Raw genomic sequence first — 19,230 nt, 5'->3', positions numbered from 1 at the left:
TCCTAATTTACGAAGGTAGGGACCGCCAAATAAACCCCCCAAACTGCCCCCAGACAATTGGTATCCCAGGCAAAATTGTCTGGGAGCTAATGACGCCCTTTCTCAATCAAGGGTACCACGTGTACACAGATAATTATTACACGAGTATCCCCCTATACAAATCCCTCCATGCTGCAAGTACAGGGGCCTGTGGGACAGTGAGGAAAAACAGAGTGGGGTTTCCGTCACAGTTGGTGTCCAGACGTTTGGAGAGGGGGGCGTCATTTTCACTTGCAAGCGACCAACTACTTGCAGTGAAGTGGAAAGACAGGAAGGACGTCTATATGCTTTCCACACTGCATACGGACACCACTGTGACGGTCAGAGAGAGGGGTGCCACCAGGGACAAAGAAAAACCTGTCTGCGTCACAGAATATAATAGACATATGGGTGGCGTAGACCTGTCAGACCAGGTTCTGCAACCATACCTGGTCAAGAGGAAGACCAGGGCGTGGTATAAAAAGGTGGGAATCTATCTAATTCAGACTGCCACCTACAACAGTTTTGTCCTATACAAAAAATCTCAAGGACCACTAACTTTCCTGCACTTTCAGGAAAAAGTAGTAGAGAGCCTCATATTTGAGTCCATGGCACCGGGGGAAGCCTTTGACTCTGAGGATTCCCGGAGACTGTCAGAACGCCATTTTCCTCACCCTGTCCCTGTCACTCCCACCCAAAGGTATCCTCAAAAAAGGTGCCGAGTTTGCAGAAAGCATGGCAGGCGGAGTGATTCCCGATTTTATTGCCCCACATGCCCATCCCAACCAGGCCTTTGTATCTCCCCCTGTTTTGAGACCTACCACACCACCTACAATTATTAGTTTTTTTTTTTTTTCAATCATTTTTATTTTCTGCTTAGTGGCCCCAGTAGTACAATTTGGAACAATTGATAAATATTTTAATTAGTAGATCCCATTTTACCCCATTTCACAATTAATTCCAGAATTTGATCAATCCCATACCAAACTACTATCCCAACAAATTCTCATCCACGTACCCACGTCTGTACGCTCTAGAGTGTGGACCCCACAAATGTTCTTGCAAAGTCAGGTCATCTGAAAATTCTACGACTCGATCAATCCCATACCAAACTACTATTCCAACAAATTCTCATCCACGTACCCACGTCTGTACGCTCTAGAGTGTGGACCCCACAAATGTTCTTGCAAAGTCAGGTCATCTGAAAATTCTACGACTCGATCAATCCCATACCAAACTACTATTCCAACAAATTCTCATCCACGTACCCACGTCTGTACGCTCTAGAGTGTGGACCCCACAAATGTTCTTGCAAAGTCAGGTCATCTGAAAATTCTACGACTCGATCAATCCCATACCAAACTACTATTCCAACAAATTCTCGTCCACGTACCTATGTCAATAAGCGTTAGAATGTGGACCCCAGAAATGATCTTGAAAAGTGAGATTATTTGAAAATGAATTCTAGGACTTTATTACTCAAACATTTTTGACCATTTATCTAACTTTGACTGTTTTTATAACTGTCTTGCTACACAAAACTTTGGCTTCCATTTATATTACTTATATTTATGTTGATGATACGGGCATGATCATTTTATTGTAGGATTTCTAAAAAAATGAGGAAGTTCCGTACTTATACACTATGGGCTTTACTTTATGGTTCTTGCCGAACCTCTGGTACCAGACAATACTTTCTATAGAGAACTGGTTGTTTTGTGCATATAGCGGTTCTGACCTTGGCGGGTGGGAGCTTGCTATGGTGTACCACGTCTATTGGCACATTCGTCTCTCATATAGGGATTGATGGAGCTAAAAGGACGTTGTACGACCAGTCTCTGAAAGTGTCTGCCATTCTAGCCCTGATGGTGTTCTTTCATCTTTGGAACAAACTCCGCTTTGCCACATAGTTGGCTGCATTTTCCTACACATTTTGCCCTTCATTCCAGTACAGTTTATTCTTCCTGCTACAATATACGCAAATGCGGGACAACTGTTTTGTTAGCAAGACCAATTTTATAGTCAGCCATTGTGTTTTAGGAGCATGCCTCCCTCTGTGAGTAATAATTCCTGGAAGGATTTTCTTTTTTGCTCAATGTCTCTAGAAGCTTTGAATGGGTCCTGGATCTTCAATTTCAAATAAAGCCAAATTTGTCACATTGTGCCCCTTTCTGTCCAAGCCCTGCCATTTGTCCAAACAGAACTTTTTTACTACATATGGGATATTGCTGCACTCATAATAAAGTGGGTAACGAATTGTGGGGTCCACTTTTTGATGTTATTTCTGAAAAATCGAGACATTCAGGTCTAAAACAAGATTCTCGTGGAAAAAAATGAATTTTTTCAATATGACAACCTAATGTTATCAAACTCTGTGTCATACATGTGGGTTCAAATTGCTCAATATACCCCTGATTAAAATCTTTGAGGGGTGTAGTTTCCAAAACGGGGTCAGTTGTGGGGGGTTTCTGCTGTTAGGCACATCTACAAACCCAAAATGACGTCCGCTCTCACAATTAAGAGATTAAAAAGTCAAACGGCGCGCCTTCCCTTCCAAGCTCCGCAGTGCGCCCAAACAGAGGTTTACCCCCACATACAGGGTATCGACATACTCAGGACAAATTGCACAACAACTTTTGGGGTCTATTTTGTCTTGCTACCCTTGGGAAAATAAAAAATTGGGGGTGAAAAGATCATATTTGTGAAAAAAAAATGATTTTTAATTTTTTCGGCTCTACGTTATAAACTTGTGTGAAGCACTTGGGGGTTCAAAGTGTTAACCACACACCTAGATAAGTTCCTTAGGGGGTCTAGTTTCCAAAATGGTGTCACTTGTGGGGGGTTTCCACTGTTTAGGCACATCAGGGGCTCTCCAAACGCGACATGGTGTCCGATCTCAATTCCAGAGAATTCTATGTTGAAAAAGTCAAATGGCGCTCCTTCCCTTCTGAGCTCTACTGTGCACCCAAACAGAGGTTTACCCCCACATACGGGGTATCGACATACTCAGGACAAATTGCACAACAACTTTTGGGGTCTATTTTGTCTTGCTACCCTTGGGAAAATAAAAAATTGGGGGTGAAAAGATCATTTTTGTGAAAAAAAAATGATTTTTAATTTTTTCGGCTCTACGTTATAAACTTGTGTGAAGCACTTGGGGGTTCAAAGTGTTGACCACACACCTAGATAAGTTCCTTAGGGGGTCTAGTTTCCAAAATGGTGTCACTTGTGGGGGGTTTCCACTGTTTAGGCACATCAGGGGCTCTCCAAACGCGACATGGTGTCCGATCTCAATTCCAGAGAATTCTATGTTGAAAAAGTCAAATGGCGCTCCTTCCCTTCTGAGCTCTACTGTGCACCCAAACAGAGGTTTACCCCCACATACGGGGTATCGACATACTCAGGACAAATTGCACAACAACTTTTGGGGTCTATTTTGTCTTGCTACCCTTGGGAAAATAAAAAATTGGGGGTGAAAAGATCATTTTTGTGAAAAAAAAATGATTTTTAATTTTTTCGGCTCTACGTTATAAACTTGTGTGAAGCACTTGGGGGTTCAAAGTGTTGACCACACACCTAGATAAGTTCCTTAGGGGGTCTAGTTTCCAAAATGGTGTCACTTGTGGGGGGTTTCCACTGTTTAGGCACATCAGGGGCTCTCCAAACGCGACATGGTGTCCGATCTCAATTCCAGAGAATTCTATGTTGAAAAAGTCAAATGGCGCTCCTTCCCTCCTGAGCTCTACTGTGCACCCAAATAGTGGTCCCTCCCCACATATGGGGTATCGGCATTCTCCGGACAAATTGCACAACAAATTATGTGGTTCATTTTCTTTTTTTACACATGTGAAAATAAAAAAAATTGATTCTGAAGTAAAATATTTGTGAAAAAAAGTAAAATGTTCATTTTTTCCTTCCACATTGCTTCAGTTCCTGTGCAGCAACTGAAGGGTTAATAAACTTCTTGAATGTGGTTTTGCGCACCTTGAGGGGTGCAGTTTTTAGAATGGTGTCAATTTTGGGCATTTTCTGCTACATAGACCCCTCAAACTGACTTCAAATGTGAGGTGGTCCCTAAAAAAAATGGTTTTGTAAATTTTGCTGTAAAAATAAGAAATTGCTGGTCAAATTTTAACCCTTATAACTCCCTAATAATTTTTTTTTTTTTTTCCAAAATTGTGCTGATGTAACGTAGACATATGGGAAATGTTATTTATTGACCATTTTGTGTGACATATCTCTCTGATGTAAGGGCATAAAAATTCAAAGTTTGAAAATTGCAAAATTTTCGCCATATTTCCGTTTTTTTAATAAATAAACGCAAGTAATATCGAAGAAATGTTACCACTAACATGAAGTGCAATATGTCACGAAAAAACAATCTCAGAATCAGCGGGATCCGTTGAAGCGTTCCAGAGTTATAACCTCATAAAGTGACAGTGGTCAGAATTGTAAAAATTGGCCTGGTCATTAAGTACCAAATTGGCTCTGTCACTAAGGGGTTAAATAAGGAAAAATGCGTGTATTTTACTGCCAGCCCTTTGGGTTTTTTTTTGGTGCAGAAAAATCTGCTGCAACTACTAAACGTGTGGCGTTTCTTCCCTCTATAGTATCTGCCATACGGAAGACCCAGTAGATCTTTAGCTCTAGATTACTAAAATGGTTATGAAATTACCGTAATACTTGTTGGATTAATCTTTAACAATATTATTTTGGCGTTCCAATCTGACGAGGACGACATTTATATGGAATGATTTATTTAGGCTAGGAGTTTACACATTTTTGTAACCTTGTTTTTTTTCTGTAAACTTTGAACAACTGGCAAAAAAGGTGCAATATGTCAATGCAGCGTGAGGCCTCATTCAGACGTCCATTTTTTCACTGATAGAACAGATACTCAGTTTATGGTGCCCTTCACTTTTCTGGGGTTGTTTTGTTTTTCTTTTTGCTGACCATAATTATTTTTTTTAATAAAAACATACAATGTTAAGAATTGTGGAAGGGACCTCAAGGATCATCGTGTCCAACTCCCTGCTCAATGCAGGACACACTAGGCCATCTCAGACAGATGTCTGTCCAGCCTCTGGTTGAAGACTTCCATTGAAGGAGAACTCACCACCTCTTGCAACAGCCTGTTCCACTCATTGAAAACTTTCACTGTCAAAGTTCTAATATCTAATCTGTATCTTCTCACTTTCATTCCATTGCTTGTCATGTTTCCATGTGCAAATGAGAATAATGATGATCCCTCTACCCCGTGACATTCCTTAATATATTTGTAGACAGCTATTAAGTCTCCTCTTAACCTTCTTTTTTTTCAAAATCACCCATACAAGTTTACGGGTCCGTGAAAATTGCAGACGGCACAATGATATTATCCATATACAGGTCCTTCTCAAAAAATTAGCATATAGTGTTAAATTTCATTATTTACCATAATGTAATGATTACAATTAAACTTTCATATATTATAGATTCATTATCCACCAACTGAAATTTGTCACGTCTTTTATTGTTTTAATACTGATGATTTTGGCATACAACTCCTGATAACCCAAAAAACCTGTCTCAATAAATTAGCATATTTCACCCATCCAATCAAATAAAAGTGTTTTTTAATAACAAACAAAAAAACCATCAAATAATAATGTTCAGTTATGCACTCAATACTTGGTCGGGAATCCTTTGGCAGAAATGACTGCTTCAATGCGGCGTGGCATGGAGGCAATCAGCCTGTGACACTGCTGAGATGTTATGGAGGCCCAGGATGCTTCAATAGCGGCCTTAAGCTCATCCAGAGTGTTGGGTCTTGCGTCTCTCAACTTTCTCTTCACAATATCCCACAGATTCTCTATGGGGTTCAGGTCAGGAGAGTTGGCAGGCCAATTGAGCACAGTAATACCATGGTCAGTAAACCATTTACCAGTGGTTTTGGCACTGTGAGCAGGTGCCAGGTCGTGCTGAAAAATGAAATCTTCATCTCCATAAAGCATTTCAGCCGATGGAAGCATGAAGTGCTCCAAAATCTCCTGATAGCTAGCTGCATTGACCCTGCCCTTGATGAAACACAGTAAATAATGAAATTTAACACTATATGCTAATTTTTTGAGAAGGACCTGTACAACCTTAACATCGTTATGAAAAGGAGAAACTTTTTTTTTTCCATAAAAGAAAATCACTGATGGAAAGCATGCCATTTTTTTTTTTACGTACAAGAAAAGAAAACAAACTGATGTCTGAATGAGGCCTTTTTTTTGACTTCCTTCAGTTATCCCAATATTTTATTAGCATGGAGATTATTTTCTATGCAGTCGACATTACAGGATTGATGCGTGTGGTATATGTCAGCCCTATAATACACTAGATAAGGACTCGCTACCTCTTTGCTGTCCATGCTTCATTGCTCAGTGCTACAGCCTCGTAAAGCACATTTAATTATGTTCCGCGATAAGTATAACAAGATGGATTATCAAAAAGGAAACAGGTTTGGCATTACTTAAATCCTTATTATTATTTTCTTTAGAGAACTGATCCACCCTATAGTTTGTATGTCTAAGGGAAATCCCATAATTAATGCAGTGAGGAGGAAGCCAGGAACACAGAACAATGTGCACGTAACGCAGCGCCGGCTTCCTGCCTTCTATCAGTAACAGCGTAGAAAAGCCAGCCACTTTTCTTAGGCGAGGGCTACACGGTTACTTTTCTTCTGGACCTACATCCCAGCCTGAAGGAACACATGGAGCAGTGTACGCAATGCTATAGACGGCAGCTGTCACTCCATGAACTAATCAGTAACACCAGAGATCTGTTGCAGCCCTCGCCCCAGGACAGTTTCTCACAGCAGCATTTTTCATCAGTATTTGTGAGCTGAAACCAGTAGTGGAGCAGAGGAAAACCTAATGGGACATAGCGACCAATACACTGCCATGTAAGAGTGGCCTTCAGATGGATCTCCATGTAGTGAACGTTGCATGTGCCAAAGCCCAGCCAAAAATGCCTGCGACCGGCTGCTTAGCTGAAATCTGTGGTTTTCAAATTGATTATTGTTTGCATTATTTTTTTTGTTAACAGCTCAATTTTGCAAGTTAAACTGCGGTCATTAAACTATTTCAAACAAGCGACAATTTGCCGCGTTTGCACACATTATGGGTATATAGTGGCCATTGCTTGCAAACTGGCCCTTAGGGCTCGCTCACATGAGCATATAACGCGGCCTAGTGCTATCCAATGTTTTATTGGTGATGGGGGAGAGGAGGGATGCTTTTAATTAAAATATATTTATATTTAACTTTTTACTGTATGTTGTAGTCCTCTTTGGGGACTTGCGCTTGCAATCGTCTGTTAACATCTACTACAACCCCTGGCAAAAAGTATGGAATCACCGGCCTTGGAGGATGTTCATTCAGTTGTTTAATTTTTTAGAAAAAAAGCAGATCACAGACATGGCACAAAACTAAAGTCATTTCAAATGGCAACTTTCTGGCTTCAAGAAACACTAAAAGAAATCAAGAACAAAAAATGTGGTAGTCAGTAATGGTTACTTTTTAGAACAAGCAGAGGGAAAAAATTATGGAATCACTCAATTCTGAGGAAAAAATTATGGAATCACCCTGTAAATTTCCATACTCAAAAATAGCACCTGCATCAAATTAGATCTGCTCATTAGTCTGCATCTAAAAAGAAGTTATCACACCTTGGAGAGCTGTTGCACCAAGTGGACTGACATGAATCATGGCTCCAACACGAAAGATGTCAATTGAAACAAAGGAGAGGATTATTAAACTCTTAAAAGAGGGTAAATCATTACGCAATGTTACAAAGGATGTTAATTGGTCACACTCAGCTGTGTCTAAAATCTGGACCAAGTACAAACAACATGGGAAGGATATTAAAGGCAAACATCCTGGTAGACCAAGGAAGACATCAAAGCATCAAAACCAGAAACTTAAAGCAATATGTCTCCAAAACAGGAAATGCACAACAAAACAAATGAGGAACAAATGGGTGGAAACTGGAGCCAACATCTGTGACCGAACTGTAAGAAACCACCTAAAGGAAATGGGATTTACATACAGAAAAGCTAAACGAAAGCCATCATTAACACCTAAACAGAAAAAAACAAGGTTACAATGGGCTAAGGAAAAGCACTCGTGGACTGTGGATGACTGGATGAAAGTCATATTCAGTGATGAATCGCGAATCTGCATTGGGTGAGGTGATGATGCTGGAACCTTTGTTTGGTGCCTTTCCAATGAGATTTATAAAGATGACTGCCTGAAGAGAACATACAGATTTCCACAGTCATTGATGATTTGGGGCTGCATGTCAGGTAAAGGCACTGGGGAGATGGCTGCCAATACATCTTCAATAAATGCACAAGTTTATGTTTATATTTTGGACACTTTTCTTATCCCATCAATTGAAAGGATGTTTGGGGATGATGAAATAATTTTTCAAGATGATAATGCATCCTGCCATAGAGCAAAAACTGTGAAAAAATTCCTTGAAAAAAGACACATAAGGTCAATGTCATGGCCTGCAAATAGTCCAGATCTCAATCCAATAGAAAATCTTTGGTGGAAGTTGAAGAAAATGGTCCATGACAAAGATCAAACCTGCAAAGCTGATCTGGCAACAGCTATCAGAGAAAGTTGGAGCCAGGTTGATGAAGAGTGCTGTGTGACACTCATTAAGTCCATGCCTCAGAGACTGCAAGCTGTTAGAAAAGCCAGAGGTGGTGCAACAAAATACTAGTGATGTTTTGGAGTGTTTTTTTTGTTTGTTTGTTTTCATGATTCCATAATAGTTTCCTCAGAATTGAGTGATTCCATGATTTTTTCCCTATGCTTGGTTAAAAAAAGTAACCATTACTGACTACCACATTTTTTGTTCTTGATTTCTTTTAGTGTTTCTTAAAGCCAGAAAGTTGCCATTTGAAATGACTGTAGTTTTGTGCCATGTCTGATCTTTTTTTCTACAAAATTAAACAACTGAATGAACATCCTCCAAGGCCGGTGATTCCATAATTTTTCCCAGGGGTTGAATATACAGCAATGCCACAGTACTGCTGTGCATAGCAAACAATAATGGTCTCCTAAGTACACCAGCCATAGGCTGGTTTTCACAGAAGTATCGTAATATCAGGCATGGGGGTCTTCAGCAGACCCCAGGTTGTTACAGCAACCCACAAATCGTATTGCAGGCACGCTGATGGGTGGTTAGAGCAGCGCGTCCCCAAGGATGTGCACTGTCAATCCTGCGGTTATCGGTATTTAACAGGTTAACAGACACAGATAAATACTAAGTAACATCCCTACCGGCATCACTGCATAGCTCCCAATCTCCCCTCTTACTCACCACTCCGGGCCATGCTGTGAGTTCTGTCCTCTGCCGGCTCCATGCTCTGTGCCTCATGTCCTTGCTTGCTGCATACTTTCTGGCTGTATGCTTAGGGCGGTGGCCCCAGCACTTCTTGTTCCTTATAGACTGTGTGCACCTTCCTAAGGTGTCCCCTACCAAATGCCAAGAGGCCTCAGGTACTTAAGTCTTCCCCACCCCTAGGGGGTTGCCTGAGCAATGTATTTACTCAGTTAGTGTCTTGCTGTGTCTCTCGTTTCAGCCACCCAGGGGGGCTTTGTACCCTAGTCTGAATCCTGGTTTCTGTGCCATGTCCTGTTCCTGACCCTGTCTGAACTTTGTCCTAAACCTGTGTCCGTTTGTATCCCTGTCTGTAGCCTTTCCTATTCTACTGTTTTTCCTTGTGTTCACTCCTTCTGCTCTTTGCTCCACAACCTGCGACTCTGCTCTAACTCCCGCCTCGCCTCCTGCGGCTCTGTCCTGCGGCTCTGTCCTGCTCTTTGCATCATGTGCCTTTGCTCTGCTCCGCACCCTGTGTGTCCTTGTCCCTCCAGTCTGCACTGGTTCCTACCTTATCCTACTCATTCCTGCCTGTGTTCCGTGTCTCCTGAAGCAGTTCTTGTCCCTCCATTCTGAACTGGTTCCCTACTGGTACTGCCTATGTTCCTGTCCTACCCGAACCACTCCCGCTAGCCGTGCCATCTGTACTAGCTCGCACCTGTCGCTAGGGTTTCGTCCCTCAGTGGGATCAGCTGCTACAGCCAGACACCGCCCTGGAATGGTACCTGGCAGCTACCTGCCGCACAAGCCTGACCTCACCATCAGAGGCTCCAGTGAACACCAAGGTAGCTGCTTAGTCACGACCCTTCCAGGGTAGTCTGGTTTGTGGCATAGTGGGGCCACAATACCCTCGCTTATGCCACCCAGTCAGAGTGTGAGCGTAACAAAGACTGCTTTCACACATCAGGTTTTTGCCGTCAGGCTTAATCTGAAAATTTTTGAAAAAACGGATCTGGCAAAAGTTGCCGCCGGATCTGTTTTTTTTCTCATAGACTTGTATTAGCACCGGATTGTGACGGATGGCCTCACGTTGCATCTGTTTTTCGCCAGATCCGTCGAAAATGTGTTTTCCGGCAGCAGGAGAAAATGGACATAGTAATTTTTTTTTGTCCATCGAAAAAAAAAGCACAGCGACAGATCCGGTGGCGTCTGGATTTTTTTTTTTTTTTTTTTTTTATAATGAAAACCTATGGCACCAGATCCTTGAAATGATGAATCTGGCAACAAATTCTGTTTTTTTTTCTTTTCAATTGAGCATGCCCCGTAGCAACATTTTCCATTCATTCTCTCTCTCTCGCCTGGATATCAGCTAGTTGAATCCGGCAAAAAAACGGATCAGTGGCTTCAGGTTTTCACAATTTGCAAAGGATCTGTTTTTTTTCTTTTAAAAAGTCACCGAATTCAGCCTGACAATATATTAAAATAATTATTTTTATTCAAACCAAAAAGTATAATCAACAGTAAAAGCAAAATGCCGTCTAGGAGACGCCAGAATTATTCGCTCTTATATTGACACTGGCACGCAAATCAGCGTGCGTGCCATTGAGCGTTCCTAGGAAGGACACTAGGCGGGTAGGACGCGCAATGCGCCACATCACCTGATCAGCACCGGGCTTTGCTTTGGACATCAGCGGTGCCTTTGGTGCCGTTCGGTAGTGCGCATACGCTGCCTTTCCGGACTCCGTCGCTTCCAGGCTGCACTCTTAAGAAGCAAAGAAGCGTGTGTGTCATTGAGCGTTGCTAGGAAGAACATAGAGGCGGGGAGGACGCACAATGCACCGTATCACCTGACCGGCACCAGGCTTTTGCTGATAGGCTGGTGCTTGTATAAAAACACGGCTGCCCCTCACCTTGACATGCCCCCGGAAGAAGCTGGCGGCGAAACGCGCATCGGGGGGAGGGTATGCCGAACAAGCCACACACTAGGTAATTATCAACCTTTGTTTCCTATTGTACCACTTGAAATAACCACCAAATATCAGGGGAAGGTTATTGGCATGTATATTGTACGGAGATCATGTGGTGATTGGTAAAGACAGGTCTCCTTTCTTCCTGTTGGTTAACCATGACACAGGAGTACTAATGCTAATACAATCCTGCTTTTGGAGATATTGAGTTTGGTTGGAATATAGAGGTGTGGAAATTACAAATATTCATAAACTGGTTGATAATAAGGCAATTGTTTATATTAACGTGTTGATTATGTATGGGGAATTTTCTATTGAATAATTCTGGTGTCTCCTAGACGGCATTTTGCTTTTACTGTTTATTATACTTTTTGGTTTGAATAAAAATAATTATTTTAATATATTGTGTGGGATCTCTTCTTGTCCCTAACATGTAATGATGTGGGATTTGGTGGTTGCATGTTGATGAAGTGCCCCTAAGTATTTTTTAGACTTTTGTTGATTTGATCTTTTTCCAACATGCATCAAAGGTGAACAGTTCTCCAACAGAGCAAAGTTCTCACATCTTCTCAGTATCAACATTAGCTCAACTTGGGACGTCACACACAGCCCCGTGTCTCATTCCCTGGTGACAAGTTGCTGCTAATTTTTACAGAATCATGCTGAAATCCTAGAAGGTACAACCAAAACCAGCACATTTTTAACAATAAATAGAATTTTTTTTCTTTATGAAATAAGAATTGTTAGGACTTATCCTAAATTACCTTCTCAATCTGCACCTTAAAAAAATACCGGATTACTCACCGGTAATGCTCTTTTATAGAGCCCACGACAGCACCCACTAGAGAGAGGGGATCCGCCCCTAGGAACAGGAAACCTACAGAGAGATAAAAGGGGCGGCCCCCCCTCGCTCCTCAGTTGTTTTACAGAGAATAGGAGGAACCGCCGCCAGGTTTTAGTTAACAGGTTTAGGTATATCCATATATATATATACATATTTACAACCTTATGCTACTTTCTTCTAATATTTACACCTCACCAAAGAAGCACCACGTGCGACTATATACAGAAAAGGGAGGGATGTGAAAGGGTGCTGTCGTGGGCTCTATAAAAGAGCATTACCGGTGAGTAATCCGGTATTTTCTATTCGCCACGACAGCACCCACTAGAGAGAATTTCAGAGACTATAGACTGGGTGGGTTTACTGAGTCAAGGACCGATACCCCAAAAGTCAGATCAGAAGCAGAAGATAGATCTAATCTATAATGTTTATAGAAGGTATTAGGTGAAGACCAAGTTGCAGCCTTACATATAAGGTCTATTGGCACATTCGCCCATTCTGCCCAGGAAGTCGACAAGGCTCTTGTAGAGTGTGCTCCTATATGCATTGGAGGATCTCTACCTCCAGCTTTATACGCCAAGATTATGGCCTCTCTGATCCAGCGAGATAATGTGTTCTTTGTCACTCTGGTACCTTTGGTTTTACCCTGGAAAGACACAAAGAGAGCCCTACTCTTCCTCCAGTCCCTGGTTCTCTCTAAATAGGCTAGCACAATCCTTTTTACATCTAGAGTATGAAGTTTTACTTCTTCTGGAGTTGAGTGGTTCTCATAAAAGGTAGGTAACAAGATCTCCTGGGCTCTATGAAAAGTAGTGGCTACTTTAGGAAGATAACAAGGGTCTGTTTTCAAAATTATCCTATCTGATGTTACTGATAAAAAGGGAGGATCTATAGATAATGCATGGAGATCACTCACTCTTCTAGCAGAAACTAATGCCACTAACAATATCGTTTTCAAAGAAATATTTTTTAGTGAGGCTGTATGGAGAGGCTCAAACGGTGGCTGTGTCAATGCTTCCAGGACTATGTTTAAATCCCACTGAGGAACCTGCGGTATGCTAATTGGTCTTGAACGCTCACAGGCAGATATAAATCGGGATATCCACCTATTACCCGCAACATCATAATTAAAAAGAGCTCCTAAAGCTGAAACCTGGACCTTCAGAGTGCTTATGGAGAGTCCTAATTCCAAACCTCTTTGTAGAAATTCCAACACTGGAAATATAGGAACTTCAGATGAAAGTTGTGCAGTATGGAATTGAAGAAATTTTCTCCAAATTCTAACATAAATTCTAGTAGTTGAAGGTTTTCTACTCTTCATAAGAGTGTTAATTAACCCACTAGAAAACCCCCTTATACTTAGTAACTGCCTCTCAAACTCCAGGCAGTCAGGTTCATGCCCTTTGCCTGAGGATGGAGGAATGGTCCCTGAGAGAGCAAGTCCTTGGACTGAGGCAGAATCCACGGGTCTGACACTGACATCGCCCTCAGCCATGAGAACCATGGCCTTTTGGGCCAGAATGGGGCTATTAACAGAACTCTTGCGCCTTCCTCCCTTATTTTTCTTATTACTATAGGTAATAGATTCCATGGGGGGAAAGCATAGGCCAGGTCGAATGTCCATGGTACCTGGAGGGCATCGAGTATGTCCGGCTTGTCCTCCCTGCATAGAGAGGCAAACCTCCTGACCTGACGGTTGGCTCTTGTGGAAAACAAGTCTATTTGAGGAACACCCCATCGAGCTGTTATTAATCTGAAAATCTTCCTGTTCAGCATCCATTCTCCCTGATGAAGAGTGTGACGGCTGAGGAAATCGGCATGAAAATTGTCTATGCCCCTGATGTGCACTGCTGACAAGGATAGCAGATGACCTTCGGCCAACTCCATGATGTCTGAAGCCACTTCTCTGAGTTTGTCCGACCTTGTACCTCCTTGATGGTTCAGATACGCCACCGCAGTGGTGTTGTCGGAGAATACTCTTGTGTGAGAGCCGCTGAGCTGAGGAAGAAAGTGAAGTAGGGAGTAGTATATAGCCCTCAACTCTTTGACATTTGAGGAATTATTAAGTTCTGAACTGGACCAAAGACCCTGGGACCCACTGATCCTGAAAATGTGCCCCCCAGCCTTCAGGACTAGCGTCTGTGGTCACTATACTAGAAGGGGTGATTACCCATAGAACCCCTCGAAAGATTTTTTCGATTCAACCACCACATAAGGGAGTGTACTACTTCTGACGTTAGGAAAACTGCTCTATCCAGACATCCTCTATTTTTAATGTCCTCATCCAATACAAATTTTTGTAGATGCCTAGTATGGAACTGCGCCCACTGGACCGCAGGAATGCACGATGTTAGAGAACCTAGTAGTGACATGACATTCCTTAATGACATACTACGCTTTCTGATCGCTAAGGACACTTTATCGAATATGGAAGTTTTCTTATCCTCAGGAAGCTTGCAAATCTGGTCAACTGAATCTAGAAGGAGCCCAAGGAATTTCTGACGTGTTACTGGCTGGAGTCTAGATTTTTTCCCAATTAACCAGCCAGCCCAGGTTTTGTAAGGATGACACTACCTCCTGTAACCTCTGCTCACACTGTAGGGAGTTCTTACCTACAATCAATAGGTCATCCAAATACGGAATGACCAAGGTATCTTTTACCCGTAAAAAGGACATTACTTCCACTAGCAATTTAGTAAAAACCCTTGGGGCCATAGATAAACCGAAGGGCATTGCTCGGTATTGTAGATGACGAATTTGCCCTTCTATACAAACTGCTACTCGAAGAAATTGCTGATGTAAATGGTGTATAGGAATATGGTAATAAGCATCTTTAAGATCCAATACTACCATGTAACAGTTTGGAAATAGATTTTTTATGGCCGAACGTATGGATTCCATTTTAAATGTTTTGGGTCTTATAAAGGAGTTCAGTTTTCTCAAGTTAATTATAGTTCTGAAAGAGCCATCAGGCTTACTAATCAGAAATAAGGGAGAGTAAAATCCCCTCCCTATCTGGGAAGATGGAACCTCTACCAGGACTTGTTTGAGTAAGAGGGATTTAACTTCGGTTTCAAGTGCCTCTTGTTGAGGCCTGGATCTTAAGGTGGTAAGGAGGAAGGAGTCCGGAGGCCTTCTAATAAAGTCTAATGTGAGGCCTGAAGATATTAAATCAATGGCCCATGGATTAACCGTTATGTCTTTCCACTGCTTACTAAATTGTTTTAGTCTTCCTCCCACCGGTGAAATATAATCAGCGGAATTTATCTGCTGGCTTGAAGGGGCGCTTATTGAACAAATTTCCTCTTTGTTTGAAATCTTTGTTATTCCATCGGTCCCTGAAGCCTCCCTTCCTTCCGAAAGGTGGCTTCTTGAACGCCCTTCTGTAAGAAGGAATAAAGGGATTAGGGAACCCCTTCTTCCTTTCACCTGCCTTAGTGAGAATTTCGTCTAAGACCGTTCCAAAGAGGTACTCACCCTGGCAGGGTATAGTACACAATTTAGCCCTGGACTGGGCATCCCCTTTCCAATTCTTTAACCATAAAGCGCGCCGTGCCGTATTAGTGAGGCTGGCTGTTCTGGCTGCTAGGCGGAGAGAGTCTATAGAGGCATCAGAAATGAAGGCTGCCGCCCCCTTAATCAAAGGAATAGAGGCACGTAGTTTCTCCCTAGATACACCACTCTTAATATTTTGGTCCAACTGCTCCAGCCAGACCAGCATAGATCTACTAGTGGACGTGGCTGAGATCGCCGGTTTAAATGCCGTGACACAAGCTTCCCATGACCTTTTAAGCAGAGCGTCTGATTTTCTATCCATGGGGTCAGGCAAGGAGCCCGCATCCTCTACGGGTAAGGAGGATCGGCGAGAAGTTGATGCTACAGCCGCATCCACTTTAGGAATTTTAGACCAAACTGCCAAGTCCTCATCATCAAAGGGGTACCGCCTCTTACATGATACCGGTACAAAGCCCTTCTGTCCTTTAGCCCATTCTTTTTTAACAAGGTCTTTAATGGCCTGATTCACAGGGAATACTTGGCCCTTTCGCTGCGATAAACCTGCGAACATGATGTCCTGTGGTGTCTGGGGATCTTTAGACTCTGACACCCCCATTGTTCCTCTTACAGCTTTAACCAAATTATTTACATTGTCTGTAGGAAAACAGACATAATCTTCCTCCTCCGAGGAATCCAATCTCTGAGAGATGTCTGAGTCCACCTCTCCACTTTCTGCTGATGTGTCGGCTATAGGTGAAAGAGTCCTTCTACTTCTCCTTTCCATATTAACCGCCGGACTACCCCTCAAGGACTGAAGCTCTTCCCGGATCATGAGACGTATGTCATTCATCCTGACCGAACTCTCCTGCTGTAAAGTGTTATCAATGCAATGTTGACATAGCTCCTTAATATATGAGTCAGGTAGGGGCTCATTACATATCTTACACTGCTTATGTTTAGATTTTGACGTCCGCTTAGCCTACAAAAAAGACACAAGCAGAGGAGACTACTGTAAGAGATATGAAGCTATATATACACTTATCCGGAAAATAAAATATATACCGGCTGCAGAGTTGTCTGGTCGGCCTGGGGTTTGGAACGGGACGATTTTTTCCCTGATTTATCCGTGGAATCACTCATTTTTGAGTGTCCGCTGATTTTCTTATTAGCATCACCACTAGGCAGGATTACAACCTCCAGTGGGCGCTCAATATCTTCCTGAGACGACATGGTGCGCACAGTGCCATGTGTCTTCAGCCTTATATAGTGCCGTTCTTACAAGGGATACACGCCCCCATCTTTCCTCCCCCCCTTTTTTTTTTTTTTTTTACCTGACCAACTTTATTGGCCCTCTCCACCGCTGTTGAGCGCCAAGGCGTCCACGCCAGCACGCTCAGCTGACCCCGCATACCCGGAAGTTCCTCTTTACATCCGGGTACGCCGACCATACAGCGCCTGCATGTGCGCTCGCGCGTCTTCATTCTATGCTGCAGAGGAAGAGAAGCTCCTGCTACCGCGGCCGTTCATGCCCCACTGTGGCCGGAGGGTAAGCGCTTTCCATAGCTACACTTACTTGATGTGCTGACGGGGATTCTTTAGGCGGTGGAGCAAAAACCAACGGTCTCCCAACAGGGAGACTGTTGTGATCCCGGCATGCTGCTGATGTATCCAGATGAGGGGGGAACCAACAGGAACACCCGTCTCTGACGCTCGCTCTGGGGCCCCTGTCGCTCAACAGAGACGTACAGGCTGTGTTCCAGGCGAGCTTTTCCTCTTCTTAGCTGCAGAGATTCTCTCTGAGGGTTTCCTCCTTGGGAACAGGAAACCAACTGAGGAGCGAGGGGGGGCCGCCCCTTTTATCTCTGTAGGTTTCCTGTTCCTAGGGGCGGATCCCCTCTCTCTAGTGGGTGCTGTCGTGGCGAATAGAAAATATTTTTTAAAAATAAAGACAGTGTATAAAACATATAGGGAGGATTTTGATTAAGGGAACCTTTCACTAGATTTCCACTGCCCAAACCACGGACAACATAACAGAGCCTCGGTGCGCGATTACAGCTAGGCATGTCTTTCTCTACAACGTTGCAGTATCACGACAATGGTCCTATAAAAACCAAACTGCGGCTGGTGTTCATAGGAAACTATGATTTTAACTGTGTGTATACCATATATCTATAATATGACGCTAGGAGCGTTGCAGTCTGGACCCCACAGAGTGACACATCCGGCAGTAGCATAGCTACAGGGGGGGACAGAGGGTGCCCACCCGGAGCTATGCTACTGTAACTATCGGCGTGCCGATAGTTACATTCTGCAGCAGAGCAGGAAGAATCGATCTCCCTGTTCTGCTGCCCGGCCACTATGGGCCCCTGAGCAGGAAAGGGGGGGGGGGGGGCGGTGCCAGCAGTGGACCCCCCGCCTGTCATCGCAGGGTCAGCTGTATCGGCATCTAGCCGATGCAGCTGACCGCATTGATGAGGGGAGGAGCGCTACGCTCCTTCTCCCATCATCCCCGTAAGCGTCTGACGTCACAGACGCCGACACTGACGGGGCGCAATGACGTCACTGCCCGAAGCTCGCGGTCCGGAGGTGAGCGGGAGCAGTTCAGGAACCGGGGAGAAGAGAGGTATTTATTGTTTTTCTTTATGGGGCTGCCTTATATTACAAAGTCTGCCTGTTGGGAGCGAGGGGGGGGGGGGGGAAATGGAGGGATGGAGAGCTGCCTTATACTACAGGGTATGCCTGTGGGGGAGGTGCTGCTTTATACAAGAGTCTGCCTGTTGGGGGAGTGCTGTCATACTAGAGTCTGCCTGCGGGAAAAGGGGGGGGGGTGCTGCCTTATACTGCAGGGTCTGCCTGTGGGGGGTGCTGCCTTATACTACAGGGTCTGCCTGTGGGGGGGTGCTGCCTTATACTACAGGGTCTGCCTGTGGGGGGGTGCTGCCTTATACTACAGGGTCTGCCTGTGGGGGGGTGCTGCCTTATACTACAGGGTCTGCCTGTGGGGGGGTGCTGCCTTATACTACAGGGTCTGCCTATGGGGGTGCTGCCTTATACTACAGGGTCTGCCTAAGGGGTGCTGTATTATACTATAGTCGGCCTATGGAGGGGCTGCCTTATGCTATAGAGTCTGCCTATGGGGGTGCTGCATTATACTACAGAGTCTGCCTATGGGGTGCTGCCTTATACTAGAGTCTGCCTGTGTGGGGCTGCCTTATACTATAGAGTCTGCCTGTGTGGGGCTGCCTTATACTATAGAGTCTGCCTATGGGGGCTGCCTTATACTATAGAGTCTGCCTGTGTGGGGCTGCCTTATGCTATAGAGTTGACAGAATGGGGGCGCAGGAAGGGAGCAGTACATTACAGAATGAGGGCACGGGATGGGAGCAGCACATGACAGAATGGGGCCGCAGGATGGGAGCAGCATGACAGGATGGGGATGCAGGATGGTAGCAGCACGACAGGATGGGGCGTAGGGTGGGAGCAGCTCATGACAGAATGGGGCCGCAGGATGGGAGCAGCATGACAGGATGGGGATGCAGGATGGTAGCAGCA

The 19,230-nt window shown here is 43.9% G+C and overlaps 1 protein-coding gene across 1 annotated transcript in view; it reads right to left on the bottom strand.

The window, feature by feature from the left end:
- Positions 1 to 9,433, bottom strand: part of QSOX1 (quiescin sulfhydryl oxidase 1) — an 82,866-nt gene extending 73,433 nt beyond the window's left edge. Inside the window, exon 1 of the mRNA XM_069737720.1 lies at positions 9,376 to 9,433. Within this exon, the coding sequence (XP_069593821.1) occupies positions 9,376 to 9,418 (43 nt within the window). The 5' untranslated portion in view covers positions 9,419 to 9,433. The remainder of the gene's footprint in view (positions 1 to 9,375) is intronic.
- Positions 9,434 to 19,230: the final 9,797 nt, after the last annotated feature.

This window comes from Ranitomeya imitator, chromosome 8 (assembly GCF_032444005.1).
Source record: "Ranitomeya imitator isolate aRanImi1 chromosome 8, aRanImi1.pri, whole genome shotgun sequence".
NCBI lineage: Eukaryota > Metazoa > Chordata > Amphibia > Anura > Dendrobatidae > Ranitomeya > Ranitomeya imitator.
The sequence above is the reverse complement of the archived record's forward strand: the minus strand, read 5'-3'. Positions and strand labels throughout refer to the sequence as shown.